The sequence below is a fragment of the Symphalangus syndactylus genome, chromosome 24, assembly GCF_028878055.3.
Source record: "Symphalangus syndactylus isolate Jambi chromosome 24, NHGRI_mSymSyn1-v2.1_pri, whole genome shotgun sequence".
NCBI lineage: Eukaryota > Metazoa > Chordata > Mammalia > Primates > Hylobatidae > Symphalangus > Symphalangus syndactylus.
Window position 1 is genome coordinate 13,465,597 of NC_072446.2, and position 26,287 is coordinate 13,491,883.

Consider the following 26,287-nt stretch of genomic DNA (forward strand, 5'->3'; position numbering starts at 1 on the left):
AACAAGAATGAGGTGGTCCTTCTAACAAGCTTCTAAGTAACTAGATGTAAAGATTTTCCTCCATAACCTTCATTTAAAATGGCAAATTGTTCTGTTAGGAGGTAGACGGTTGTGGAGAGTGCAGGAGAGCAGGGTGGGAAGCCGTATTCTGAAAGCTAAGCCAGGCAGTCTGTCCCCTGGACAAGGCTCATCTCTGAATGAAACCACGTGCCACCTCCTCCTGCCCCAGCAATTCTTAGTCATTCTTTCATCCATTGATGCAACAAATAATTGTCATGTAGGAAGGGGGAAATCACTGAACAAGTCTGGCAAGAGCCTCGCCCTCAGGGGCTTACAGTCTAGCGGAAGTTACAACAAATAAACTAAATGACTCCATTAATTCATTCATCCCACAAATAGCTATTGATTTTTTTCATTTTTCAATAAGTAATCATTGAGCCTTGACTATATGGGAGACACTGAGAATGATTTTTGAGCAAGACCGGCAAGATTCTTGCCTTCAAGGACTCAGTTCGATTGTGAATTATAACAAATAAATTAACAAGATGATGTCAGTGGGGTAAGTGCTATAAAAAATGCAACAGGATATTGTGATGGAGCAGAGCAACAAGGTGAGAAACGGTGACGAGGGAAGTCTCTCTAGGAGGGACATCTCAGCTCAGATCCATCCTATGCACCTAGGGCAAGGTGTGCCCGGCCAGGAAGCTTTTCTACCCGACCCCTGGCACCGTGCTTCCGGACTGCCTCCCTCGTAGGGGTATTATTCACGGGCAGGTCTGATGTTAGCTTCTCTGCGTCACGCCTTATTTATCCCCTCTGAGGGCTGCAAGCTCCTGGAGGGCAGGTGGGACGGGCACAGCTGATCGGCTGGGTGGCTGGTGGATTTGGGACAACAGCCCGGGCTGACCCAGGAGGTGGCTGGAACTCTCTATAGGGCACCAGGAAATTTTGCACAAATGACCACCACAAGGAACATCCATGTCAGCAGGCTGACCGCATGCGTCCACACGCCTCGAAATGCCGGGCGAGGATGTGCTGGGCCAGAAGGACAAGGAGGGCCAAGCGGGCGCCCAGGCACCTCCTGGACCTGACCCAACTCTGCCCAGAGGTCAAGGCTCCCGACCCGCCCGCCGCGCCTGCGCAGCACAGCGCCCGCGCCGGCCACTCCAGCTGCCGTCTGCGGCACTGCGCCGGCGCGATGCGCCCCGCGCTAAGAGGCGGGGTTTCCTTGCGCCGCGCGCAAGGCTGGGGCAAAACCCGGGCCGGGATAGGGCGTGGGGCCGCGCGTCTGGACGTCCCTCGCGTCGGGCCCGACGGCGCCTGCGCACTGCGCCGCCGGCTGGGGTGCTGGGGGCGGGGCAGGGGCAGGTGTAGCCTCTGTGCCTCGTTGTCCCCTGGCGCTACCCGGACATCGCTCAGGGCGCCGGCACCATGAAGATCTGGACTTCGGAGCACGTCTTTGAGTAAGTTTGGGGCGCGGGGGCGGCTCCATGGAGGGCAGGCATGCCGGCCCTGGAGTCGAGGCGAGGCAGAGGTGGCCCGCAGGAGGCTTCTAGGCGTCGGGCCTAGCGAGGGGAGCGAACTCTGAAGCCTGCGGGCCCCGGCAACACGGAGGGCAGGCCAAGGTCACGACCCCGAGGCGCCGTAGCCGAGGGGACGGCTCCGACCTCCAGACCCAGGCAGGGCTACGGGGCCACTTCCGGGCTGTCCCCCACCATGAGGTAGCCTCGGGCCGGCGGCCTCCTGAGGTCCTGGGGGCGTCGCGGAGCACGAAGCCCTTGACAGCACTCAGGGTTGCCACATCCCGCCCTGCGAAACCCCTTTGGGACGTGGACCCGAGGATCCCAAGAGGGAGGTGTTGGTTTTCTCCAGAGTGTACTTTCCCTGGCCGCCGTTTGGGTGGAGTTTCTACCTCCGAATGTGAATTTCGGGTGAACTCTGGCCACCAGGATGTGAAACCTTTTCACAACTCGTTCATCTACGCAGCAGAGCCTTGGATTTGGAATTCAAGGTCTAGCTCAGGCTGCCACAAGCGTGTGACCCTGGGTTACCCATTTTCATCTGAGAGATGGAAAAGGACGGTCGTCAGGGCCTACCCGTGTTAGCTCTTTGAGGCCACGTTCAGGAACATCTTTTTGGATAATGTGAAATGTTTACTAACGAAAATAGGCCTTGAACCAGTTGGATGTGGAGAATTATATTCTCTTCCAGGTCCCTGATTCCATTTACAAAAGAGCCACAAATTTAAGCAGCGAAATCCTTTTTTTCCCGAGTTACCTGCTCTGTTCCGCTGATCTTAATGTCGTTGCCACACTGTTTTAATTAGTATAGCCTTGTAAGTAAATATGCTACAAAGCCATTTATGTTTTTAAAAATGTCTCTGAAGGCAACTGTTATTTTTTTGTTTCTTTTTTGAGGCAGAGTCTCGCTCTGTTGCCCAGGCTGGAGTGCAGTGGTGTGATCTTGGCTCACTGCAACCTCCGTCTCCCGTGTTCAAACGATTCTCCTGCCTTGGCCTCCCAAGTAGCTGGGATTACGGGCGCCCACCACCACGCCCGGCTGAGTTTTGTATTTTTAGTAGAGACGGAGTTTCACCATGTTGGTCAGGTTGATCTCGAACTCCTGACTTCAAGTGATTCGCCCGCCTCGGCCTCCCAAAGTGCCGGGATTACAGGTGTGGGCCACTGCCCGGCCTCTGAAGGCAACTTTTAAAACGTTGTCAGCATTTGTACTCAGTGGGACACATCCTAGGGCCTGCTGTATCCTGCAAAGTATAGAATACCGGAATCAGAAGGAAGCTTTCTTTTCCCCCTACTGTTTAGTCTTTCTGGGAGGAAAAAGACCCGAAATTTGTAGTAATTTAGATGTTCATTAACCTGGTCACATTCATCGCTAGTCCATTTCAGCTCCGAGGATGTTTAATTTCAGTCCTCTTCCAGGTTTGCATGCTTCAGAAGTTCTTGGCACTGAGTCTCCCAGAACTTTCGTATCTTCCCTAACTCTTCTTCCTGGCTCATCCCCTCCTTCCCTCTGCACTCTTTCTGCCTTTGTCTTCAGCGCTTCCCTGTCTTTTCCCATTCAGTGTAAATGTTCAGTGAGATTCTGTGTTGGCCTTCCTATATTGGATTTCACCTGTGATCTTAATTTCTTTTTTTTTTTTTTTTCTCTTTTTGTCACAGACTTTTTTTTTGTCCTGGGAGAAGCAGCCCTGATCCATGCTTTCTCCCCACATAATCTGAGCTGTTTGGTCAAAGTCCCAAATGATAGGTATACATTTATGGCACCCAGATCTGTACCTTGAGCTCCAGCCTCTCTTGAGCTTCGCTCTTCATTTTCGGGTGCCTGTTAGGCATTGCTGCCCTCCTGTCCCACAGGCCCTTCAAACTCAGCCTGTCTGAAATTGAAGTCATCATCTCCCCTTACAAATCTGAGTGTTGTTTCTGATCTTTGGGATGTTACCCTCTAACAATGGCTAAGTCATCATTCTACATCTTATCTGTCTTTGATTTTCCAACACTTTTCTTCTGAGGCCTATAGTTGGCATCCAGGTGAAGTCATTCATTGATTCCTTCAACTTATAGAGATGCCCAGTATGTGTCAGCCACTGTTCTTTGGATTGATTACATTTTCATAAGTAAATCAAGACCTCGATGCTGCACCGGTGGAGTTAATAATGTCCTCACCTCGTTTCAAAGGTGAAGAAGTTGGATGGGTCAGTGAGCCATAGCCAGGTCCTCCTGATTCTACTTTGGCGTGGTCTTTGAATGTCTTCCATTGTGAGATCTTTTCCACATAATTATGTTAATACAGTTCAGATTAATTGCTGGAAGATTAATCATAATAAGTATTGTTGTAATGTTTGAGCTGGTTATGGTTCATAAAGCAATCTTGAGCCAAGCTAAGTCAACATCAGTGGTTTCAAGTTGGTTCAGAAAGGAGAGATGGACTAAATTACAAATAATGCATAACCACCTTGAAGTCATGCGATTATTAATTTTTTAGAGAGGGTTGGGGGAAGAGGTAAGGGCATGGAACCCAGCTAACCATGGTATATGACTGGATGGAGACCTGGGAAGGGTTCATCTGATTTTCATTTTAGAGAGTTGCCTTGGTAAGAATCAGTGCTTGGCCTGTATGCTTCTATTTGGGAGCCTCTTCAGATTGATGAAGGAACTCTGCTTATATACCTGCATTGATTGCTGGATAAGGCTGGAGACTAAAGACAGAATGAGGTTCATTGGTACAATATTGTAGAGAAAATAATATTAAAATGAAAACATTAAAAATGATGTCACTGGTTGTCCAGGGTTCTGGGAAATTAATGGAGTTCAGATTTTCCTTTTGTCAACAAGATGTAGTTGTCAATCTGAGTTCTCTACTTGTTTTACTTTTAGAAAAATAAAAAGTAATGCTGTGTGGCTTATCAGTCATTGTAGCTTGAAACATCATCCCCAGATCTTGTCTTTTTCCTTTAAATGAAGATGAGAGCACAGATAAGTAGTGTAGAAGGCATTAGAATCAGACTGCAGGTGGACTAAATCACCTTTAATACTGATTGTACTTAATAAGGGGTCCTTTTGAAAATGATATTTTTTGTACAAGTGTCTTATTCACAGAAGTTGTGAAGCGAACAAAGGTTGCATCACATTTTGAATCACCCATGTGCTTTTTCAAGAAAATAAAGGTACTGCAAGTTCTCAAGTGATGTGATATTATTACCACTTCAATACTAGGTGATAAGCAAGTGCTTATTATATTAAAAGAGAATATTAGAAAATAGTATATTAGGAGTGCACCTTAAGGACATTTTATTATATTGAGTGACCTTTTCGAAACAAATCAGAATCACTCCTTTGAGAAAAACAATAGATTGACTGGAGGAGCCACTGTTATTTATTACATTAAAATGAAGGGAAAGTTCAATAATTAAATCAATGCTTCGGATCTTTTTGTGATCCCTGTAAGAATTTATAGTGCCCATAAACTCTTTTACTTTTGTTACTTCCGTATAAACTGATAGAATTTCGGTCAGAAAAAATAATAAATGGCATAATGATACTTTTGGCTATTTGTTTCAGTAGAACATAATTTTTAAATACATTTTCATGAATCACTGGTTCTTCCTAGAAACAATTTACAAGTGAAAGTGGATAATGATAAGTAGGAAAGATGGTGTAGACTGCTTTGATCTTTGTAGATATGAGTTTTTTACATAGCCTGTATTGTGGAAAAATACTGAACAGCCTGTTAAAAATGTAGATCAGTTTCCCATAATCATCAGTGTTTCAGAAGGTAGTTTTTCCTAGGTAAACTCATTAAACTTACATTGTAATGAATGATTTGATAGATTGCTTAACTCATATGCATATTTTTAAATGTTTGAATTTTTTTTTTTTTTTTTGGTTCACATCGGCAGCCACCCGTGGGAAACTGTTACAACAGCTGCAATGCAGAAATACCCAAACCCTATGAACCCAAGTGTGGTTGGAGTTGATGTGTTGGACAGACATATAGATCCCTGTGGAAAGTTGCACAGCCACAGACTTCTCAGCACAGAGTGGGGACTGCCTTCCATTGTGAAGTCTGTAAGTGTATCTTTATTCCCGGAGAAATGTGACTGCTGTAGAGAAGTTTTCTAAACCACATTATACTTTCAAATAGGTTGTGGGAGCCGATTCTGAATGTCATTTTTTGCATCCGTTCAAGTTGTATTATAATAAACTTAAATTATGAGTGTATAATGAATTGGAAATATTATTACAGTCTTCATGAAGGCACCCGATAAAATTTTCTTAAGGAAGCCAGCTAATGCTGTGTGATCTCAAAGGAGTTATATTCTCCTTTTTCTGCTTTTGCCAGCAACTTGAGACCAATACTAAGGTTTGGCAGTAATGGTCTGGTCATAATTGTTAGGTAACAGTTCTGTGGTCAGTGGTGGGTTGTGCACATTAAGTAAGGAGTATGTTCTCAGACTTGTTATTGCCACATTTGTTCCAAGGTCTGGAACTCCTTCCTGTACATTTAGAAACAATTCTATTCCCTTAAGAATGAGCAGGCTTTAGTGAGCAGATTTTACCAGGAAGAAACTAGAATGCCAGTTTACCATAATGCAAGAAAACTGGTGTAATAAGTGGATCCAGGTTTCTTTAGAAGGTCTCTTTATGGAGAGTGGGTTCACTAAGAAAACTAAAGTACACATTTTCAATAGGAATGTACTTACTGCCTCCTTTATGCAAACCATAGTGCAGACACAGAAATGAGCAGGGTCAGGGGTGGGCTTAGGGTCATAACACAGGGAGTGACAGTGGACACTGATGTGTGATCCTCCATCCTGAGAAGGCTGTTTTTCTGTCTGGAGAATGAAGCTGAGGTGCCCCCTCCCTTGGGCTGTTCTAGAAAGATACTGACAGATGCCTTTGAGTTCTCCTTTTTCTAGCTGCCATGTTGCCCCAAACCTGATTTCCATATCTCAGCCTCAGCGCTCCACTGTCGCATCGCGGCAGATTCAGCGTAGTGCCTCACATTGCAGACATTCTCAGTGGGCTGGTTTCTAATTGCCTCTGGGAAAAGTTTTTGTGTCTGGCAGTCTCCTCTCATCCATGATATGTGAGTAGGCTTCCTTTCTGACCTTTGCTTGTTTCCTCTGGTATTTAGGAAACAGATTTTTGGTTCAAAATATTGTAACACGTTTTTTCCGTCAAATAAAATATTGATATACTTGGTAAGAAATTCTTCCTCCTCTGATTCCTAATTCTGAATGTTTTACTTAGCTTATTGGTGCAGCAAGAACGAAAACATATGTGCAAGAACATTCTGTAGTTGATCCTGTAGAGAAAACAATGGAACTTAAATCTACTAATGTAAGTCTTGGCTCCCTTTTGTTTCATTTCGAACTGTCTGGCTGAGTTCTTTGTCTCTCTCCTAGTTGCCATAGAAGTGAGTGCGTGTTCACGATGTGGTTCAGAGAATCCCTGCTTATGTGCTGGCCTAACTTGGCCCTGGATGTTGCTTCCTTACCCTTCCTGCTCTCATGATCTTGCCTATCTCTAAGGGGATAGCACTCAATAAAATGAGTTTGGGATTATGTGTATTATCATTATTATACTTTATTTCCTCAACTTTGCTTTTTAAATAAAAAGTAGGCAGTGAATAGTCTATGCAATAATAGCAGCAGTTTATTTGTTGTTTTGTATGTTTAGTAAGATTTTGGCTTGTGTGTTGATTTTAGCAACATTTTGAATCTTCAGTTCCAAAATGACTTGATCTTTTTTTTTTCTTCATTCTGTAGATTTCATTTACAAACATGGTTTCAGTAGATGAGAGACTTATATACAAACCACATCCTCAGGATCCAGAAAAGTGAGTAAAAAATATTTTAACAAATGTATTGTAAAGGGTGTTTAAAGTTTATCAAGTTTTTTGAAAATGAAAGCTGGGTCATCTGAACCTGTGTGAATATGTTTTGTTCCAGAACTGTTTTGACTCAAGAAGCCATAATCACTGTGAAAGGAGTTAGCCTCAGCAGTTACCTTGAAGGACTGATGGCAAGTACGATATCCTCAAACGCTAGTAAAGTAAGTGAGGCTGCTTCTTGGTTATTATTCCCTGGTTCATTTCCTGGGAATGGAATGGGGTGCTGACTGCATGTGTGTCCTTGTAAGCTGACCCTTGCCCATTCTACCATAGGAAACTGCAGTACGTTGGGCAGTTACTTACAAAGGCCCTGAGTTCACATCCAAGCTCTAACTTTTAGCCTTTTAACCTTGGGCAATTAAGTTAACCTTTCTTTGCCTCAGTTTCCCGTTTTTGAAGTGGAGATTACCCATTTTACAGGGTTGGCATGGAGTAAATGAGCTAACATATGGAAAGTGGGCAAGGCCTGGGGCCCAGCACTCAGGAAGTGCTCAATGATGTGTAGCTGTGTGTCATTTAAAGCACTGTTTCTCAACCTTTTTTCACTGTTGTCTCCCCCCAACTTGCTTTAGACATTTTTTCCCTAATTGCCACCTCCATTAAGTTATATATCATATACATATGTGTGGGCTTTATACATAAAAGAGGGAGATTTTTTCCATCCCCCCCAAGAACCAATTTTTGCTTACTGAGAATGCATGATCTAAAACAGTAAGTTTAGAGAAAGATGCCATGCACTGTTGCATAACACATGGTTAATGTGGTTATCAGGAGATACTCATGGATGCCTTCTCTGTGCCATGCAGAGTGCTAGGCTAGACAGGGTATACAGTAGGGAGCAAAATAAATGTGGTCCCTGCCCCGTGGAACTAAGAGGCAGGTGACATTAATCGTACAGCATGTAATTAGGAAAGAAAAGGTACAGAAAGGTATGAGAGTGCTTATTGAGTGTTCAGTAACTGATGTTTCTGCTGAGCGCCAAATGGGGGCAGGTGGATTGCGAGGGGTATTCCAAGAAGAGTGTTCTAGGTGGAGGCGCTGCATATGCAAAGGCCCTGAGACAGGAAGTAGGGAATGCGCTTTCTGTTTCCTGAGACAGGAAGTAGGGAATGTGCTTTCTGTTTCCTGAGACAGGAAGTAGGGAATGCGCTTTCTGTTTCCTGAGACAGGAAGTAGGGAATGCGCTTTCTGTTTCCTGAGACAGGAAGTAGGGAATGCGCTTTCTGTTTCCTGAGACAGGAAGTAGGGAATGCGCTTTCTGTTTTTCAAGGAACTGCGTAGAACACTAGGAGAGAAGGGGTGAGGAATGAGTTGAGGACCAGATCCTGCAGGACCTTGCACAGGATTTTGGTTTAAAATGTAAAGAAAAGGGATTTGAACTTCTTGCCCCTAAAAAGGGGACCACTATAATCATGAAACAAATAAGACATTCTGTCATTTAATTGTAGATTCATTTGAGAATGTCTTTTGCATACAAAATAAAAGTCAGTTTATGGATCAAGCCAGTTGCTCAAGGCATTTGATATTTGCTAAATAACATTAGAAAAAGCTAGGACAAAAACGATCTGTCATCCTGAGATTGAGTTAAACTTGTCACACTCCTTGTTACTTCCTGATGTGTCATTAGTTGGATATATGCCTTTGCTCTCCCTCAGTAACAATAAATGTATTGGATTTTTTTAAGGGCCGAGAAGCAATGGAATGGGTAATACATAAATTAAATGCTGAGATTGAAGAACTGACAGCCTCAGCAAGAGGAACCATAAGGACTCCAATGGCAGCAGCAGCGTTTGCAGAGAAGTGATCCTGACAGTTGGTAGACAACGTTGCGTACTCCAGGTCTCTCCAAACTGAATATATATATATTTATTTGTTATTTTAAAAATACAACTATATTTTGGGTAGTTTTTTTTTTTTTTTTTTTTAATAAATTGGTGTAAGGCTATGTGACTTGATCAAAACAGATGCAGGGCCTCTAAATAAAAGGGATCATCTGAAATTAATGTTGTTTGAAGTTACTATCTGATTTTGAGGGTTCCAGTATTTCTGTGAAAATTCAACAAGAACTCCTTGGAAACTGGTATTGATATTCAGTCTCCTTAAGGTAGAATTTTCGAGCTTTTCATACATTGGAACTCCACCTGACTTTGGACCAACCCCAGAACAGAGCAGAGCCACCTCCTATAGACGCCCATTGCCCTGCTGCTGTACACTTCAACAGCTTGCACAAGGGAGCTCACTTAAGAGGAGAAATTGTGTAGTTTTAAAATATATTTTGTGTAAAATACCTTACTCTGCTATAAAACACCATTAAAAACCAGTGTTTTGATTTGGTACTGAAATATTTTTGGAGTGAAAATTATCACTGAAGTAACATGACTCCAACAAAAGTATGGTTTCATTATAAAAGAGTACTGTATTGATTTGCCCAAGTTTTGTAACTTAGTAAAGGTATTAACTTCCTTGGATTTGTACTTTGTGATTTAGTATGCTGTGTTGTGGGCTGGTTATGTTAACTGAAAAAAATAAAGTCATTACCTGAGTTTTGCAGTGCTCTAACTTAAACAGAAGAACAGCTGTTCACATCTTTTAGCATTTCACATTTGCCTAACTTAAAAATTGCCATGTGTCAAAATCATGGTTTTGTAATTGCTAAGGCATGATATGTCAGGTTATTTGAATATAATTACTTTTTGAAGTAATTGTGACCACAAAACATCTTTTTTACATGAAGGAGCTATACGTTATTTGAAATTACTCAAATGATGTCTTGCTCTGAGGCATAAATCCCAGATACTTAGTGTTTTTAATAATATGGTGCCACTGCAGGATTTGGGGCAGTGGGGAAGAACAAAGATAATGGGAGGGGAGGCTTGGCCTGAAACTAACCACTGAGTGAACTGCATTGCAGGTTTTACTTACAGGAATTCCTTATTTGGGATGTCAAGAGGGCAGCTGCAAACTGAAAAACAATCCAGTAAATGTTCTTTGTTTTATATATTGTAGCAGGCAATTAACCACTAAATAATAGCTTTGACATTTGCAGTTGTTGCATAGAGAGTATTTTTGCTCGAAGATGATTAGCTCTTGCCTTTATCTTACAGTGCTTAGTGTGATCAACTTCTAGTCATGTTTCCTATCAAAGAGACCAGTTAATATATGTACATAAACCACAGAAATAGTATAACACACTATTTTTAAACTATCGTTTTCCTACTTAAACTTTGTTTAACTTAAGACTTCTTAGGACATCTGTAAAAGCAGGTTAAATTTAATAAGGTTTCTGATTTTTTTTTTTGTAACCGGAGATAGTTTTTACAAGTGAAATAACATTTCAGCTAAATAAAACATCGCTAAATAATTGATATTTGATGAACATCTGCTTTGTATAATTTCTGTAAATTATCCTTGTTCTGAAAAAGGTGTAATGCCCTAATATTTTTAAATCCTTATCCTTTGATTTTTTTAAAACTGACCTAATGATAAAACTATAAATTTTCATTTTCCAGTGCAGTTAGTTACCTTTTTAAACATAAATGCACAACAAGCAAATGAATTTAAGAGAACCAAACTGGAATAAGTGTTCATAAATGAAACCCTTGGACTATTTAATAAAGTTGAAATGTGGATTAAAGAAAACTTTTGTTAATAAAAACTTTCTTTTAAGTGATGTTTTTTCTGATTATAATTTCTTTTTAGTAATTAAAGGTGAAGGGCAAAGGCTTTTTTTTCTTTATGAGAGAAACACTTTAATTCTAGACTGTGAGCCTTCAGTGCGTTGGGTTAGTTTCTCTATATCACAGGCATTGAGATGAGCATTTTCCCGGCCGTGTGGCAGCTCCCCTGTGCCTCCAGTGGGTTTTCCTCACATTTTTCTTCCCATCCATTCTGGGCAACAGTGGCAACTGTTGCCTTACCCTCCGTCTTGTCGCACATCGGAAGCAGGTCCTAGAACTACAGAAAACGCTAGGGGGTCCTCCACTGGCTTTCCAGGGTTTAGTGTCACTCCGAGCAAAGGGGTGCCCTAAGAGCCTTTCTAAATCTCAGCTCTCAGGACATGCTTGTCTGTCCACAGATTTAAAAAAGCCGGCGCCGTTTCCCTGAAGCGGGCGCAAAGCCAGGCCCTCGGGGCGGCCGTGCCCGCGCCGCCTCGCGTCCTCGCTTCCCAAAAGCATGCGGCTCGGCGGCCCTTAGCGAGCGGGGATACCCCGGTCTTCTTGCCCCGGTCGTCCCCGCTGGGGTAATACGGAAGGTCGGGGGACACACGTCCCGGGAGCTCTTGGAGCCAATAGGTGGGCGCGACCGGCCGGCCCGCCCGGGGATTGGCACCCGCAGTCCAGACCGCGCGCGCCCATTGGCTCCCGGCGCCGGGGGGCTTCCGCGGCAGGGCAGTAGGGGCCGTGCTCAAGGGTGGGGCCGGGTAGGAGGCGGTGATTGGCAGGTCCGTACGCCCCGCCCCTTCCGCTTCTGTGTTCTGATCTTCCTGCTGCTGAACCGCCCGGCTGAGCCGACATTGCCGGCGTCTTGGCGATTCGGCCCGACGCGCTCCGCTTTCGCTACAGCATGGTGGCCTACTGGAGACAGGCTGGACTCAGGTAGGCCCAGGCCTCCAGAGGGAAGGGCTTCGCGAGCCGGCCCGCGGGCATCCCGGTGCCCAGAGGTCATGCAGGACACAGAGCAGCGGCCCCACGCGTGACCGTGGTTGGGCCTAGCCTCGGACGTCGCCGCCAAGATGGCGTCGCTGTGGGCAAAGCGCTCAGGCGGGCGCGCCCTCGGCCTCGCGTGGGAGCACGTCTGTGTCCTGCCTCGCTTCCCACTGATGCGGCCCAGCACCCACAGAGTGCACCTGGACACCTTTGTGAGTGGGAAGGTTTCTCGAGAGAGAGAGGCCAGCTCTTATTCAGCAAACCTTTTTCTTCTAGAATGGTGCTGGAGCCAGGTGGTGAAAGTAGTACAGTCACATCCACCTCGGGAAACAGGAGATTTCTCTCCACGTGACCGCCGTTAGCAGCTTTGACCTTTAATCCAGCATCGAGGTGGAGCCTTTTACAACTTTACACATTTTTTTTTTAAACTTTTAATTCCTGTCGATTTCAGGTTTCCTTATGTGTAAAAGGGGTGAAAGCCATTGGTAAACTGTCGAGAGCCTCTCACAAAGATGCGAGGTGGCTCCTGGAAAGCTCAAATATGGAACCCACTTGAGGACATGGTGTCTCATAGTGGAACCGCAAACCATTGGTCTAGGTGTCACATCCGATTTTTTTTTACCTGTGCACCTGGGTGAGCAGAAGTACCTTGCTCTAGGTGACACACCTTGTTAGTTGACTGGGTGGTGTAGCACTTTCCATTTTGTGGGTACATGTGACTACACTACAACGGAGCTTCCCGACTTGCTGAGGTCAAGCCAGCGAAGTCTGTAGAATTGGAAGGATGGAAGGATGATAGTCCCAGTAGTAGATACCATTAGGCAACCTACCTTGTGATCCATACCTTTTCACACTTGTTTTTCCTCCTCCCAGCTATCAGCAGGACAGGTATTATTATCCTTTTATTCTGTCGTTTTTTTCAGGTGAATAAACATGCTGAAAATGTTGAACAGCCTGAAGGTCACCCAGTTAGTAAGATGGACGCAGGCATTGGAGCTCATACCTCAGAATCCCCAAAATAAGTTCTAAAACATGAGAAAATAGCACCCCTCCCCGCTTGTTTTCAAAAGTGGGAAAGGTGATCTGACATCTTTTGGAAACTACAGTGTTGATGGGAGTCCATCTACCAAACAGGAAGCAGGTTTTACAATTTTGCTAGAATTGATGATGTTCTCTAAGCACTTTTCAGCTTAATTTAGAAATCTTGATTAGTAGGTTATTTTCAGTGGCAGACTTGTGAGACAGAATTCAGTATTCTCAGAAAAGAGTTTAAATAATTTAGAACGAATTGTTTTAATTCAATATAGTTTTCTCTTAATTATGTATACCTCATTTTCCAAGAATAATATAATTAAAGTTTTAAGGAGAGAAACTGAGGAGAGAATTGATGATTCATGTTATAGTCTCTAAACATTTCAGTCTTTTTTTCTATGCTGTGGGATTTTTAAAAACATTTATGCATCTTTTATTTTGAATTAATATACACTAAAGAGAAAACACAGTACAAAGAAGAGAAATCAAAGATCATCCATCCAAACACCAGTTAATACTTTGGTACATTTTTTTCTAGTTCTTTTTCTTTGTATAGATACTTTTTGGCATTAGTCATATTTTTAAATCCAGTTCTACAATAAGGTACAACCAAACCAAAATAAAAAGTACAGGAAGAAAAGCGAAAGCACAGTAACAGCTGTCTGGCTGGAATATTGATAATTAACCATATATCTTCTCATTTTCTCCCAGCTACATCCGATACTCCCAGATCTGTGCAAAAGCAGTGAGAGATGCACTGAAGACAGAATTCAAAGCAAATGCCGAGAAGACTTCTGGCAGCAGCGTAAAAATTGTGAAAGTAAAGAAGGAATAATCTGTAAGTTACTGATTTATTTAGAAGAACAGTTGCATCTTAAGTTTTTGGAGCACCATAAAGATCAAAATAATTTTAGTTTTGGGTTTTATTCATTTTTTAGTCAGTGTATTTGGAAGTTAGTTATTGGGATAATATAATTTAAAGCATGCAGGTTATAGAAGTCCCGTGACCTAATAAAAAGAAAGTCTTTTTGGGCCCTGACAAGCAGAGGTAATTGGCACATTGATTTTCAGTTCATTTAGCAATGCTTAGGTAGAGAGCCATCTTATTTTAATTAAACCTGTTTCATTTGTAGGCACAAATCAAATAATTTGGAGGATGAACTCCCCACTTGTATAATTGCAATTGGAGTTACATAACAGTCCAAGAGCATGAAAAGCTACAGTTCTTTACATTTTTATTTCCCCCACATCTACTAATGTTCTCACAAATCACTACTTCGCGAACATAATAACTACAAGTACAGGCAAGGGTCCTGCTGCTGTATCAAGCAATAAAATCTGCAAGACCCCGTAGTGAATACTGTTTTGCTAATTTATTATACTTTCAGAGGGTTTGGTTCATTTTACTTTTCCAAAGATGTTGGTGATGTAAAGTTAAATTCTCGTGAAATAAAAAGGTCTGTACAGTTGATAAGTGTAGACTTTTGTGTTCCAAATTATAAAAGTAGTTTGATCTCTAAAATACTTTCTTGACATTATTATTTCAAAAGTAAGCAAGGCAAATTATCAGAGAGATGTTTTTCAGATTTAATTTTTCTTGTTTTGTTTTTAAAAAGCTTCAGACCCATAATAGCACAGAAATGTGATAAATATTAATCCTTTGGCAGCTTATGGTTATGAGCAATTTTACTTATTGGAACTGTCTCCCCTAAGCACTTTTCATTTTCATTTTGAATTAGTAAATATTTTATTACAAGTCTGGAGATGCAGTGTTTTGAATTTAGCCCTTTTTCTAGGGGCTCTCTGTCTAATCTCATAATTCTGAGTAATGAGACCTGGTTTTATGTTGGGTTGTTTTGTTTTAACAATAAGCTAACAGAAAATCATTTAGCCTCACTCGGCTCAGAGCCGCCAGACTGCATCTAATGCTGAGATTTTGCAGTCCTGGGGGTCAGGAAGTAGTGTCCGATCCCCTTAAACAAAGCATTAGCCCCTCTCTGTTATGCCCTTCGGGGTTACAGACCCCACCTCATTAGCACAAGGAGATATTAGTGTCTTTTAAAGGCAAAGTAGTTTCTTTATGCTGGGAGAGTGTTTACTTTTACTCAGCGGAGAAATGCCTGCTTGACTAAGCCTGTGTACTTGAACCAGCACTTTTTACATCTGAGCCAAGGCAGTGTGAATGATAGCCACAGTTATACAGTTCACTATAAGGAAGTTATTTCTTTTATTCATGTTGAGTTTTTAAGAAAACACAGAGAACTAGCCAGCAACTGTTGCATTTTCTTTTTCCTCCTAGACCCTGACTAAAGCTTGAAATGCTACATTTCCAAGGTGAAGATGTGTGGGCACATGTTATGGCAGATTGAAAAGGATCTCATTTCATGGGAAAAAAAAATCCTGTCTTGTTCATAAATTGACAATGTCAATAAATTGAAATATGGTTCACTGTTACTCTTGATTTTTAGTTTGTGAGACTTTTTCGTTTTCTTTAAAGGAACTGTCTGCACAGCTGCATGATTATGGCCATGTGAACCAGGGTTTCTTAAGAGCAGGGGAAACCAGATTTAATTTTTAGTGACCAAAGGGATACAGAAAGCATTTTGAAAATGTCTCAAAATAGTTGTTTCATGACATTAATTGGTGATCAAAATTATCTGCTGTCATTGAGGCTTTGTAGTCCCTTATTTCTGAATTGTTGTCATGTCAGAATAATGACATGGTTATCAGTAACAAATGGAAGTAATTATTAAATACTAAAAGTGTAGATTAGAAGAAGAAATACTAAATTGTGCTCGTATTGTGCACTTAAAGCCTATAGATAAGAACAGTTACAGAATTTAAGCACAAGTTGTTTTTCACATTGTTTTGTAAATGAATCTTTATACTCTGGTAGCATTTCTCATAGGAAATGAGGCAAAGCTATTTAATAACTTGCTCATTGAGTTGATGGCCAAGCTGAAATTAAAACCTAGGAGTTTTGACTGCAAGTCTGGGACACGGTGACCACAACAGCAGTTTTGTGGTATTTCCATAGTGATTCATTCATTCATTATTTAGGGATGAAAAATTGTTGCAAGTTATGTTTTTATCTTTCTTTGAAACTTGAAAGCGCTCGGGCAAGTAAAACACCATTGCAAAGTTAACTGCCTGATTTTAACTGTTTTTGGAGACGAGAAATAAATTTGAACTGGAAATTTTGAAACACCATTCTAGGACCAGTTCTCACATGGTACTTAAGCTCACAGTAATTTATCAGGGCCACTGTCAGCAATGTCGAGGATAAGCCGAAAAGAATGTCTTTGTTCTCGGCTTCTGGGAATGACTTATTGTCCCGACACTTGACCTGTAGGTTTTACTGAATTCTCAGCGCAGAGCGAGCAGGGAAGCAGCACCGATTGAGTGGAAGAGGGTGCCTCTGGACAACAGCAGGTTGGGAGCCCTTGGAGTCCTTCGCCTCAGAGCTGTCCTCCTGCTGTTTGCAAGTTAGGGCACCTCAGTTCAGTGCTGTGGTCCCCAAGATTAAGGTACTAGGAAGTATCCTCCATTACAGGGAACAGGAATAAATGAATCAAAAGGCTGTCGGGCCTTTTTGACATGGGACGAATAAAGTAACTAATAGGCTAAGGGGCTAAATGATTTCCAGTCAAGTAATTAGAGATAAGTCATTTATTAAGGAGGCAGATGGGGTATTATTGGTATATAGATGGTATAGTAGATTGGTAGTATATTGGTAGATTATTGGTATATAGATGGTATATTATTAAGGAGGCAGATGGGGTAATTAGAGGTGAGACTTAGGGACAGAGCTTGTGATATGGAAAGGAGTGAAGTAACTGAGTAAAAGACAAGTTTACTGTCCAGCAGAGATTCTTAGAGGCTCTTTTCTCTGTGATTAAAAAAAATCCTGAACCAGTAGTGTAATAAACTTCCTGCCTCCAGCGGTGCTGGGTAGCTGGCAGGATGACTGTGCCCAGTGATGAGGTGACCCCAGTCAGACCAACTTAATGAGTATCCCACTAACTAGTTGGATGATATTTGAGGTTGTCAGTTAATCTCTTAGTTCACATAGTTCTTGTGAGCAAAGTGAAGGAATCGGAAAAGCTCTAAAATTCGGTGATTGTGCTGTCAGTCTCTGAGAGAACAAGGTCGCTGTAGCAACCGTACTGCTAAAGGATAAGCTCTTCAAAATCAAAAGGGACAGATTTCTTAGGTTTCTAGTTTGTGTTTTGTGTTTTTAAATCTATTTCTGCCATACGAAAGAGTAGGATGGTGAGATGCATTTCTAAATATTTTTAACTACTCAAGTCTGGATGGTTAGGCTTCAAGAAAAGGAATTTATTTAGTCTGAAATAAAGCAATTTTGCCATTTAAAATTGAATTACTTTGTAGTTTAATGATTACTATTGAGCAAACAAATCTTTCCAGTAATATAAGTCAGCAAAAGTTTTTTAAAAGGTTTAAATCTCTCTCTCCTTTTTTAGGTTTGAGAAGTAAAGCACCAGAGGAAGCATGTGTAACTCCTTGTATAATCGCAGGCTGTAAGTCTTTAGCATCTCAGGAAGTTACTAACTTCAAACTAAGTATATAGGTACAGTTTCTTACTAAATCTAGTGCTTCTTGAACCACAAGTAGAAAGCATTTAAAACATGACTGTTGTTTTATGTTCTTTGAAGTTTGTAAATAGAAGACTTGTTGATGGTCCGATGGCAAGGTATTTTTCTCTTCGTATATATTTATTTCCTCATGATGCATACGTGAAAAGAGTGAAGTTTCTCAGAATGAGCAACTGTCATCCATCTACCTGCTATTTTATTATTGCCAATTACAAAAGCAAATCAAGAGATGAGAACCCAGTTGCCTGCAAGTAAATATTTACTGCATTGAGGGTCGGAGCATTTTCCCATTACCGGTTATCCATGGATCAAATAGTATATCTCAGTGGTAATTCCAGAGGGCCATTAAAACCCTGATGGTGCTGGAAGAGATGGCAGTGCTGCATGTCAGAAATAGGTAAACTGTAATTAAGGAGTTACAGATGATTTGATTACGCTCTTGTGTATTTGGTCCTGTTGTAATGTGAGCAGATTAAAATCATGTAGTGGTTAAAGCTATGTCATTATGCAAACATTTATGGCAACTTCTGCAAATTAATTTGAACTGTAAAAGTTCCCTAATGAGACGATGTCCTCCGTAACTGAGAAGGACACTGCAGCCATTGCTGCTTAATTCCTGCATTTGAATGGTTGCCGAGCGGATGGTGTGCCCTTTCTCAAAGAGCAGAGAGGCTGCAGAGCATTTTGGGGGGTGATGACTGAATGAAAGTGAAAAGAGCATTTCAAAATAGCCTTTAAAAGGAAAACCAAGGATGATTATTAATGAATTCCTGGGATCTAACAGTAGTAAGAAATTTAAACTATATAAGCATATATGTTAAAGGCTAGCTCTTCAGAAGTAAAGATAAGAGGACTGTAGTTCTTTAGTTTTGCTTATCTTTTTGTTTTCTTGTTTGGACCAGGTATTTTTGTGGAGAGGACTGTGGCTTTTCTTTTTTCCTCTTTTCCAGTTAGCATGTTGTGTGCACAGGTCTACACAACATGGATATTTCTGGTGGATGTTGACTCACATTGACCTTGGCTCTGTAGCTCCCCATGTACTAGTCAGGCACCTGGTTCTTCTGGAGGCTGGCAGGCACTGGAAGGCAGGATGCCAGGCAATGTTTGCTCAGAGGAAAGAACCTAAGGGAAGAGTGTTAGTAGCCCTCGGATACCAAGTGAGGATTCCAGGGTGCTATCAATGCTGCTAAAGTATAAAAATGTAACACCAACTCCAGTGGCTCCCTGCAAATCCACACGTGTAGTCTGGATGCCTGGCGAACACTTTGAAACAAAGGGAGCACTTTACAATAAATTTGCTATTTTTTTAAGTTTATAAGTATGCATTGAATATCAAACTCTTCAAGGTTAGTGTCAGCAAAGACCCTAATGCCTGTCAGATGTTCCCCACCTGTCTCCCGCAGTCCCTGTGTCGAAGCTAATGATGAGTGCATATCATTCACTGTGCTGCAGTGCAGAATGGGTTTTGGAGTGCTGCAGGAGAAACACTAATCTAATGAGAAACTGTTCTGTAAGCGACTCCACAGCACAGCTTCTCTCACGGTTAATGTCCCTTATCTTCTGGCTCCATTTCTGCCTCCTCGATGACCTCTTCATCTTCCTCTAGAACTGCTTTGGCATCTTGAAATTGTTGGTACTCGGATACCAAATCATGGATGTTACTTTCAGCTTCCCCAAATTCTTCTGTGTCCATCCCTTCGCTGGTGTACCAGTGCACAAATGCTTTCCTTTTGAACATGGCTGAGAAATGCTCAGAGACCCTATTAAAGATCTCTTGGATGGCCGTGTTGTTGCCAATGAAGGTGGCGGCCATGCTCAGCCCCTGGGGCGGGATGTCGCAGACAGCCACCTTGACGTTGTTGGGAATCCACTCCACAAAGCAGCTGCTGTTCCTGGTCTGCACGGAGAGCAGTTGCTGGTCCACTTCCTTGGTGGACATCTTGCCCCGGAAAATGCAGGCCACTGTGAGGTAGCGGCCACGGCGGGGGTCACAGGCAGCCATGGTATTGCGGGCGTCGAACATCTGCTGGGTGAGCTCAGCCACGGAGAGGGCTCGGTACTGCTGGCTGCCCTGGGCCGTGAGTGGGGCAAAGCCGGGCATAAAGAAGTGCAGGCGGGGGAAGGGGACCATGTTCACCGCCAGCTTGCGCAGGTCTGCGTTGAGCTGACCCGGGAACCGGAGGGAGGTGGTTATGCCACTCATGGTCAAGGACACCAGGTGGTTGAGATCCCCGTAGGTGGGTGTCGTCAGCTTCAGGGTACGGAAGCAGATGTCATAGAGGGCTTCATTGTCAATGCAGAAACAGGCATCTGCATTCTCAATCAGCTGGTGGATGGACAGAACCGCGTTGTAGGGCTCCACCACCGTGTCCGACACCTTGGGAGAAGGCATGACGCTGAAGGAATTCATGATCCGGTCCGGGTACTCCTCTCTAATCTTGTTCATGAGCAGAGTGCCCATCCCGGAGCCTGTGCCCCCGCCCAGGGAGTGGACGATCTGGAAGCCCTGCAGGCAGTCACAGCTCTCACTCTCGTGCCTCACCACCTCCAGGACGTTCTCGATCAGCTCGGCTCCCTCCGTGTAATGGCCTTTGGCCCAGTTGTTGCCAGCCCCAGAATTACCTGTGGCCAAAAAGAGTAACCAGCAGGGGAAGAAAAGTGAAAAGAGAAGGGCACCAGTAAAGCATCCTCCCCCCACTCCTGGTGGAACCTTCTGGAAAAACGTACCATGGACAAAACTGTCGGGTTGAAAGAGGGCTCCTAATTTGCTAGATCGAATGCTGTCCATCGTCCCAGGTTCTAGGTCCACCAAGACTGCTCGGGGCACATATTTCCTACCTGTGTAGAAAAACAGGAAAAAGTCAGCCTACTTGTTTTTCTAAAAGTTAACGTTTTATCAAAATAGAACTTTGTGATACTGGTCCAAAAAAAAATCCTGGATGTTCTACAAAGGGGCCCTTGGTAGGTGGAGATTTGAGTATTTAACATCATATTTTTTACCCAACAACAATCCCACAAATCTACAGAATACCCAGAAACAATTTCCATCATTGTCTGCTCTGTGATACTGCCAATGACAGAGATTCTCTTCCTTCATATTGGAAATGATTCTGGTTTCATTTGTGAAACCACAAAGGAAAGTGAGTACTTAACCTGCTTGTGTTACGGTGTGTGCCCTATCCAGCAGCTCCTTCCCCATTCCTGCCTCTTGACCAGGGGTTGGGGACCCACCACTCTGGGATCCTGCTGCCCTGCCTGTCGCCTCCCTGAGCCTAGACATCACTGCTTTGACATTTCCATCTCCTGGGCCTCAGCCCTTCCTCTGCCTGTGTTCCCAGTTGCGGGACCACTGCTCCCAGAGCCCCGCCAGTCCTACCGTAGGCTTCGTTGTAGTACACGCTGATTCTCTCCAGCTGCAAGGCCGAGGCCCCGCAGTCGCTGCCAGCCAAGTCGATCCCGTGTTCCTCACCAATCATCTCCCAGAACTGAAAGCAGGAGGAAGGTCAGAGTAAACAGACCCCGAAAAAGGCTGTGTTAACCAGAGAGAAAGTTAGCATTCCCAAGCCTGTTTCCCTCTGGTTGCCTGACCCTCCCCAAGACATTCTTTTAGGGCCTTTTCATAAATAACCATGGCATCATTCGCTTTTTGCCTCTACTAAGCAATGTGAAGTAATATGAAGATTGCATTTTCTCCCCACCTGAACTCCTTAAATAAAATGTCAAACACAAAGTACTAAATCGGATTTTCTTCCTATTAAATTCAGGCCATTATATACGTTAAAGCTGTTTTAGAATTTAACGTCAATATAGCTCTAATTTCTCCTTATAATGCTCCAAGTTAGTAAAGTGTAGATTCCATTAAAGGAAAAGGAAAATAAACCGAATTCTTATCTGATTTCATAATAATACCTCATTTCACTTTGGGGATTTCTTTTCATGAACTTTTCCAAACAACCCATAACTTGGACCTCTGCATGATTTTAAGTAATTAGCGCCTTTTTTTTTTTTTTTTTGGATGGAGTCTTGATCTGTGCAGTGGCGTGATCTCGGCTCACTGCAACCTCCGCCTCCTGGGTTCAAGCAATTCTCCTGCCTCAGCCTCCTGAGTAGCTGGGACTACAGGCACGCACCACCATGCCCAACTAATTTTTATATTTTTAGTAGACGTGGGGTTTCACCATGTTGGCCAGGATGGTCTCTATCTCTTGACCTTGTGATCCACCCACCTTGGCCTTCCAAAGTAGTAGGATTACAGGCATGAGCCATGGCACCCGGCCTTTCTTTCTTTTTTTTATTTTTATTTTTATTTATTTTTTTTTTTGAGACAGAGTTTCACTCTTGTCACCTAGGCTGGAGTGCAGTAGCACAATCTTGGCTCACTGCAACTTCCACCTCCTGGGTTCAAGCAATTCTCCTGCCTCAGCCTCTCAAGTAGCTGGGATTACAGGCGTCCACCACCATGCCCAGCTAATTTTTGCATCTTTAGTAGATACAGGGTTTTGCCATGTTGGCCAGGCTGGTCTCAAACTCCTGACCTCAGGTGTTGCACCTGCCTCGGCCTCCCAAAGTGCTAGGATTACAGGCGTGAGCCACCGCGCCCGGCCAGTAATGTGCATTTTTGATTATCAGGTATACATACAACTCAAAATTACACATAGTTGTCCTCTGGTAGCTATTTGAAACATACTGCACTTCCAATCACATACACAGTACTTATTAATATAGATATGTGCCAAGCTCTTAATACGGAAACAGTTACTGGGAAGACTCCTTTTGATCACCCTGAAAAACACATATTAAAATGCAATGAAAATGTATTCACATATATTAAAATCCCCAAGGGTATGTTAAAAACCCCAACCATATCTTCTAAATGACAGCGCTGCTCTGGCCATGGTCTTAATAACAAGGCAGTTCATGGTAAACTGCCAGCACTGTTCAGGGAGTGGAAGAATAAATAAATTCAAGTTCTAAGATATCCCAAATTAAATGTGTCTTAAAGTTCTTATAGCTGTAAATCATGAGTCAGCCAGGACTCTAAACGCTAGACAATACGACTCTAGAGTGACAGCTAAGACCCTATCTAAACCTAACACTTTCTCTCGAGGGCCCCTTTCTGTATTATCTTCCAGCTTCAGAGCAGCAGGGCTCCTGCCTCCCACTTCTCTGTGTGTGAGTTACGAGTGTCTCACCCCTGAGGCATGGAGGAATGGTGGCTTCTTTTCAAGCAGTAATGTTCTTTGGCCCAGGTTTGAAACACCTGCATTTAAAAGCCTTAGCTGTTTCCTAGCAGCATTGCTCACAGTAGCCAAAAGGCAGAAACAACCCAAGTGTCTTTGATGGATGATGAATGCAAGTGTTTCAAAACCTTTAAATGCATCTCATATTAGTAAAAGTAATTTCACAGTAGCAAAGAGAACACGATAAATTTTGCACAGTGCAATTGGTCATCTTAAAATCAAGATTGGAGATCGTGGGTTCGGGCATCTGTGTTCTTGGAGTTGGCCAATTAAGTTACGTACTTGGGGGAAAATTTTAAGCAGGGGGACAAAGGAGAGAAAAACTCATTTATATTCCAGAGAGTGTATTTTAATTAATTATGTTACTGTACACAAAAAACTTTATTTTAGGTCTCTCTCTTAAATTTTCAATTGCATACTAATAAAACAGTAATTGATTTTTTAAGCATTATAATAAACATGAGAGGGGAGGGAAAAGACACCATAGTGACAGGATATAGAAAGTTTCTCAAAAAACTTCAAAAAGCTGTTTTGAGACAAATTACTGTTTTTAGATATGAAAAGTTCATTGTTAAGATGATAAAAGTGGGCCGGGTACAGTGGCTCACGCCTATAATCCCAGCACTTTGGGAGGCCCAGGTGGGCACATCACCTGAGGTCAGGAGTTTGAGACCAGCCTGACCAACATGGTGAAACCCCGTCTCTACTAAAAATACAAAATTAGCCAGACGTGGTGGTGCATGCCTGTAATCCCAGCTACTGGCGAGGCTGAGGCAGGAGAATCACTTGAACCCAGGAGGTGGAGGTTGCTGTGAGCCGAGATCGCGCCATTGCACTCCAGCCTGGGCAACAAGAGCAAAACTCCATCTCAAAAAAATGTGATAAAAGTGCCAGGCACGGTGGCTTAACACCTGTCATCCCACCACTTTGGAAGCCTGAGGCAGGAGGATCACTTGAGCCCATGAGTTCAAGACCAGCCTGAGCAACAAAGTGAGATCCCTGTCTCTCAAAAAAGATTAAAAAATTAGCCAGGCATAGTGGTGCACGCCTATAATCCCAGCTACTCAGGAGGCTGAGGCAGGAGAATAGCTTGAGCCCAGGAGGTTGAGGCTATAGTGAGCCATGATCCTGCCACTCTACTCCAGCCTCAGCAACAGAGTGGGCAAAGAAAAAGACGATAAACGTGTTACGTAATATAAAGGTTGGCATGTATTGTACGTATGTATCTATGGATAAAATTAACGTTAATTAAATTAACACTGTAAGCCCTTAATGTGTGTTGTAGCCCTTTAGTTAAAGATGGTTTCCTTCTTTTCCTATGTGAAATTTTTTTTTAAGAATTTTTTTAAAGCCCAAAGGCATTGTCTGATATTTAGCAAGTACATTAAATCTGCTAGACTTATTGTCTTCCCTGCTAACTTAGGGTATTTTTTTGGTCATCCACCTCTATGGACTGTGGCAAAGCTAGGATTAGTAACCAGACATTACTTACCTTGGCTCCGATCTGGTTGCCACACTGGCCAATCTGAATATGGACGATTTCGCGCATCCTTGCTCTGAGCCCAAGTCTAAGATCTTCACGGAATCCTCAGACTCTCAGAATCCAGAGCTTTGGTTCACTGGTGTGAGCCCAACACAGCTGTGGCCACTGCAGTGGTGGGACTGGCCAACCAAGCTACCCTCACAATGTGACCAAGGGTGTGTCCACCCCAGAGGCCAAGCTCACTGCCCTCAGCCAGTCCTGGCCCTTCTCTGCTTTCTGCCTGTCATGCTTTTGGAAGGGACTGTTTTTCCTCTCTCAACACAGAATACTGCCCCATCATTTCCTAGACAGTGAGTGCAAGAGTAAAGGCCACCTCGGTGCACAGGGCCTGGAGGCTGACGCTGTTTGCAGGCGTCCAGGTGACCATGCTGGCCCTGATGACTGTGGTATGACGACTGTGGCTCCTAGCTCACCCAGGTGACCAGACCACCTCCAAGGGCTTTCCGTGTCCAGCTTCCCGGCCTCTTTTCCAGACTTTGGTCCCCAGAAGCCCCGTGCCCCGACACAGCAGGAGGCTCCACATCTGGGCCTCACAGGTCCCGGGACGGCCTGCATCAGGCACTGTCTGCCCACCCCTCCCCCACATGTCCTTTCTCGCCCTGTATGCAAGTTACTCTGCAGTGTCCTGCAGGCCTCTTGGACCCCTGCCCTGTCCGTGCCAGGGCTGGTCTGTGCCTCAGCACCCTTCCCATCTCCTGCTCTGTCGTCCCATCTCAGCTCATGGTGTCTGGGGTCTTAATGTTTGCCATAGGGTCCCTTTACCAGACCCCGAATTCTCCAAGAGCTAAATGGACTCCCAATTGTATTCCCTTAGAGCTGGGTGTGGTGGCTCACTCCTCCCAGCACTAGCCTCCCAGCACTAATCCCAGCACTTTGAGAGGCCAAGGTGGGCAGATCACCGGAAGTCAGGAGTTCAAGACCAGCCTGGCCAACATGGTGAAACCCCATCTCTACTAAAAATACAAATATTAGTCAGGTGTGGTGGCGCACACATGTAGTCCCAGCTACTCGGGTGACTGCGGCAGGAGAATCGCTTGAACCTGAGAGGCGGAGGTTGTAGTGAGCCGAGATCACACCAGTGCACTCCAGCCTGGGCAACAAAACAAGACTCTGTCGGAAAAAAAAAAAAAAAAAAGCATTCCCTCATGCGCAGTACAGGAGTGGCAGCAGACTGGGTACTCAGCAGCTTGAAAGCAGCTGTTCTGTCTCCTGGTCCTCAGTACATCCCCTGCCACCACGCTTCTATCAACGTCGAAAGCCAGCCCTAGGCTTTATTACCTCCAACCAGGCAAGGACATCCAGGGCAAACACCAGCTCCATATCCTTGCCCAGGAGGGTGGCAGTTCCCCACCACCCGGAGGACAGAAGGTGGAAGCTTCCAAAGAAGATGGGGAATGGACTCCCCGAGAAGGCATGAGAGCCCTGGCTTGGACGGGGAGGGCTGGTGGGCACTGCCTTGTGCCTGTTGAGCTCTCGAGGTGCAGGTGGGCAGGTACAGGGCAAGGTCTCACTCCTGAAGCCCCAAGGATGTGGACAACCACCATCTGGTGAGCAACCACCTCTTGAGGCCTCTCTTTAACATCTGCCGGGCACCCTGAGGTTGCCCCCATTCTTTGAACAGCTATGGACGGGGACCTGTCATATGCTGGGCTCACCTTGGGTGCAGCAGACAAGAGAATGAAGGAGGTAGATGTGGCCAGATCCTGCCCTCTTGGAACTCTGGCTTACTTAGGGAGAGAGCACTCCTAGCTCTGGAGCAGCTCAAGGACACCATCTCTCAGGCCAGGGACTCAAGGC

General features: G+C 43.8%; 3 protein-coding genes across 12 annotated transcripts; 2 read left to right on the forward strand and 1 right to left on the reverse strand.

Annotated features, from left to right (window-relative positions):
• Positions 1-1,212: 1,212 nt before the first annotated feature.
• Positions 1,213-11,083, forward strand: PRELID3B (PRELI domain containing 3B). 2 transcript variants are annotated; one of them, XM_055265051.2, is made up of 6 exons: positions 1,213-1,463; positions 5,417-5,585; positions 6,771-6,860; positions 7,289-7,359; positions 7,472-7,574; positions 9,098-11,083. In XM_055265051.2, the coding sequence occupies exons 1-6, from the start codon at positions 1,432-1,434 to the stop codon at positions 9,215-9,217; spliced, it is 585 nt and encodes a 194-aa protein (XP_055121026.1). In that variant the 5' UTR covers positions 1,213-1,431; the 3' UTR covers positions 9,218-11,083. The 2 variants fall into 2 exon arrangements, with proteins under 2 accessions (XP_055121026.1, XP_055121027.1); XM_055265052.2 differs by lacking the exon at positions 6,771-6,860 and having other exon boundaries at positions 1,306-1,463.
• A 766-nt stretch (positions 11,084-11,849) lies between these two features.
• Positions 11,850-24,220, forward strand: ATP5F1E (ATP synthase F1 subunit epsilon). 2 transcript variants are annotated; one of them, XM_063633920.1, is made up of 3 exons: positions 11,850-12,008; positions 13,803-13,929; positions 17,576-24,220. In XM_063633920.1, exons 1-2 carry the CDS (start codon positions 11,977-11,979, stop codon positions 13,924-13,926), a joined length of 156 nt encoding a protein of 51 aa, XP_063489990.1. In that variant the 5' UTR covers positions 11,850-11,976; the 3' UTR covers positions 13,927-13,929; positions 17,576-24,220. The 2 variants fall into 2 exon arrangements, with proteins under 2 accessions (XP_063489990.1, XP_063489989.1); XM_063633919.1 differs by lacking the exon at positions 17,576-24,220 and adding an exon at positions 15,391-15,545.
• TUBB1 (tubulin beta 1 class VI) lies at positions 19,203-24,590 on the reverse strand. 8 transcript variants are annotated; one of them, XM_055265041.2, is made up of 5 exons: positions 24,440-24,496; positions 21,084-21,192; positions 20,435-20,545; positions 20,304-20,329; positions 19,250-20,231 (listed from the first exon to the last, which is right to left on the reverse strand). In XM_055265041.2, exons 1-5 carry the CDS (start codon positions 24,494-24,496, stop codon positions 19,251-19,253), a joined length of 1,284 nt encoding a protein of 427 aa, XP_055121016.2. In that variant the 3' UTR covers position 19,250. The 8 variants fall into 8 exon arrangements, with proteins under 8 accessions (XP_055121015.2, XP_055121016.2, XP_055121022.2 ...); XM_055265047.2 differs by having other exon boundaries at positions 19,250-19,630; positions 20,237-20,329; XM_055265045.2 differs by having other exon boundaries at positions 19,250-19,958; positions 20,202-20,329.
• Between the last annotated feature and the right edge of the window lie 1,697 nt (positions 24,591-26,287).

What these genes read in the sequence shown, in the direction of transcription:
- PRELID3B (XM_055265051.2), top strand. Translation starts at nt 1,432, where the DNA reads ATGAAGATCTGGACTTCGGAGCACGTCTTTGA. An exon ending in TGCCTTCCATTGTGAAGTCT is followed by an intron (nt 5,586 to 6,770) that starts GTAAGTGTATCT and finishes TGTTTTACTTAG; the next exon opens with CTTATTGGTGCAGCAAGAAC. An exon ending in TATCCTCAAACGCTAGTAAA is followed by an intron (nt 7,575 to 9,097) that starts GTAAGTGAGGCT and finishes GATTTTTTTAAG; the next exon opens with GGCCGAGAAGCAATGGAATG.
- ATP5F1E (XM_063633920.1), top strand. Translation starts at nt 11,977, where the DNA reads ATGGTGGCCTACTGGAGACAGGCTGGACTCAG. An exon ending in TGGAGACAGGCTGGACTCAG is followed by an intron (nt 12,009 to 13,802) that starts GTAGGCCCAGGC and finishes ATTTTCTCCCAG; the next exon opens with CTACATCCGATACTCCCAGA.
- TUBB1 (XM_055265040.2), bottom strand. Translation starts at nt 24,496, where the DNA reads ATGCGCGAAATCGTCCATATTCAGATTGGCCAGTGTGGCAACCAGATC. An exon ending in GTACTACAACGAAGCCTACG is followed by an intron (nt 20,546 to 21,083) that starts GTAGGACTGGCG and finishes TTTTCTACACAG; the next exon opens with GTAGGAAATATGTGCCCCGA. An exon ending in ACCCGACAGTTTTGTCCATG is followed by an intron (nt 20,330 to 20,434) that starts GTACGTTTTTCC and finishes TTTTGGCCACAG; the next exon opens with GTAATTCTGGGGCTGGCAAC.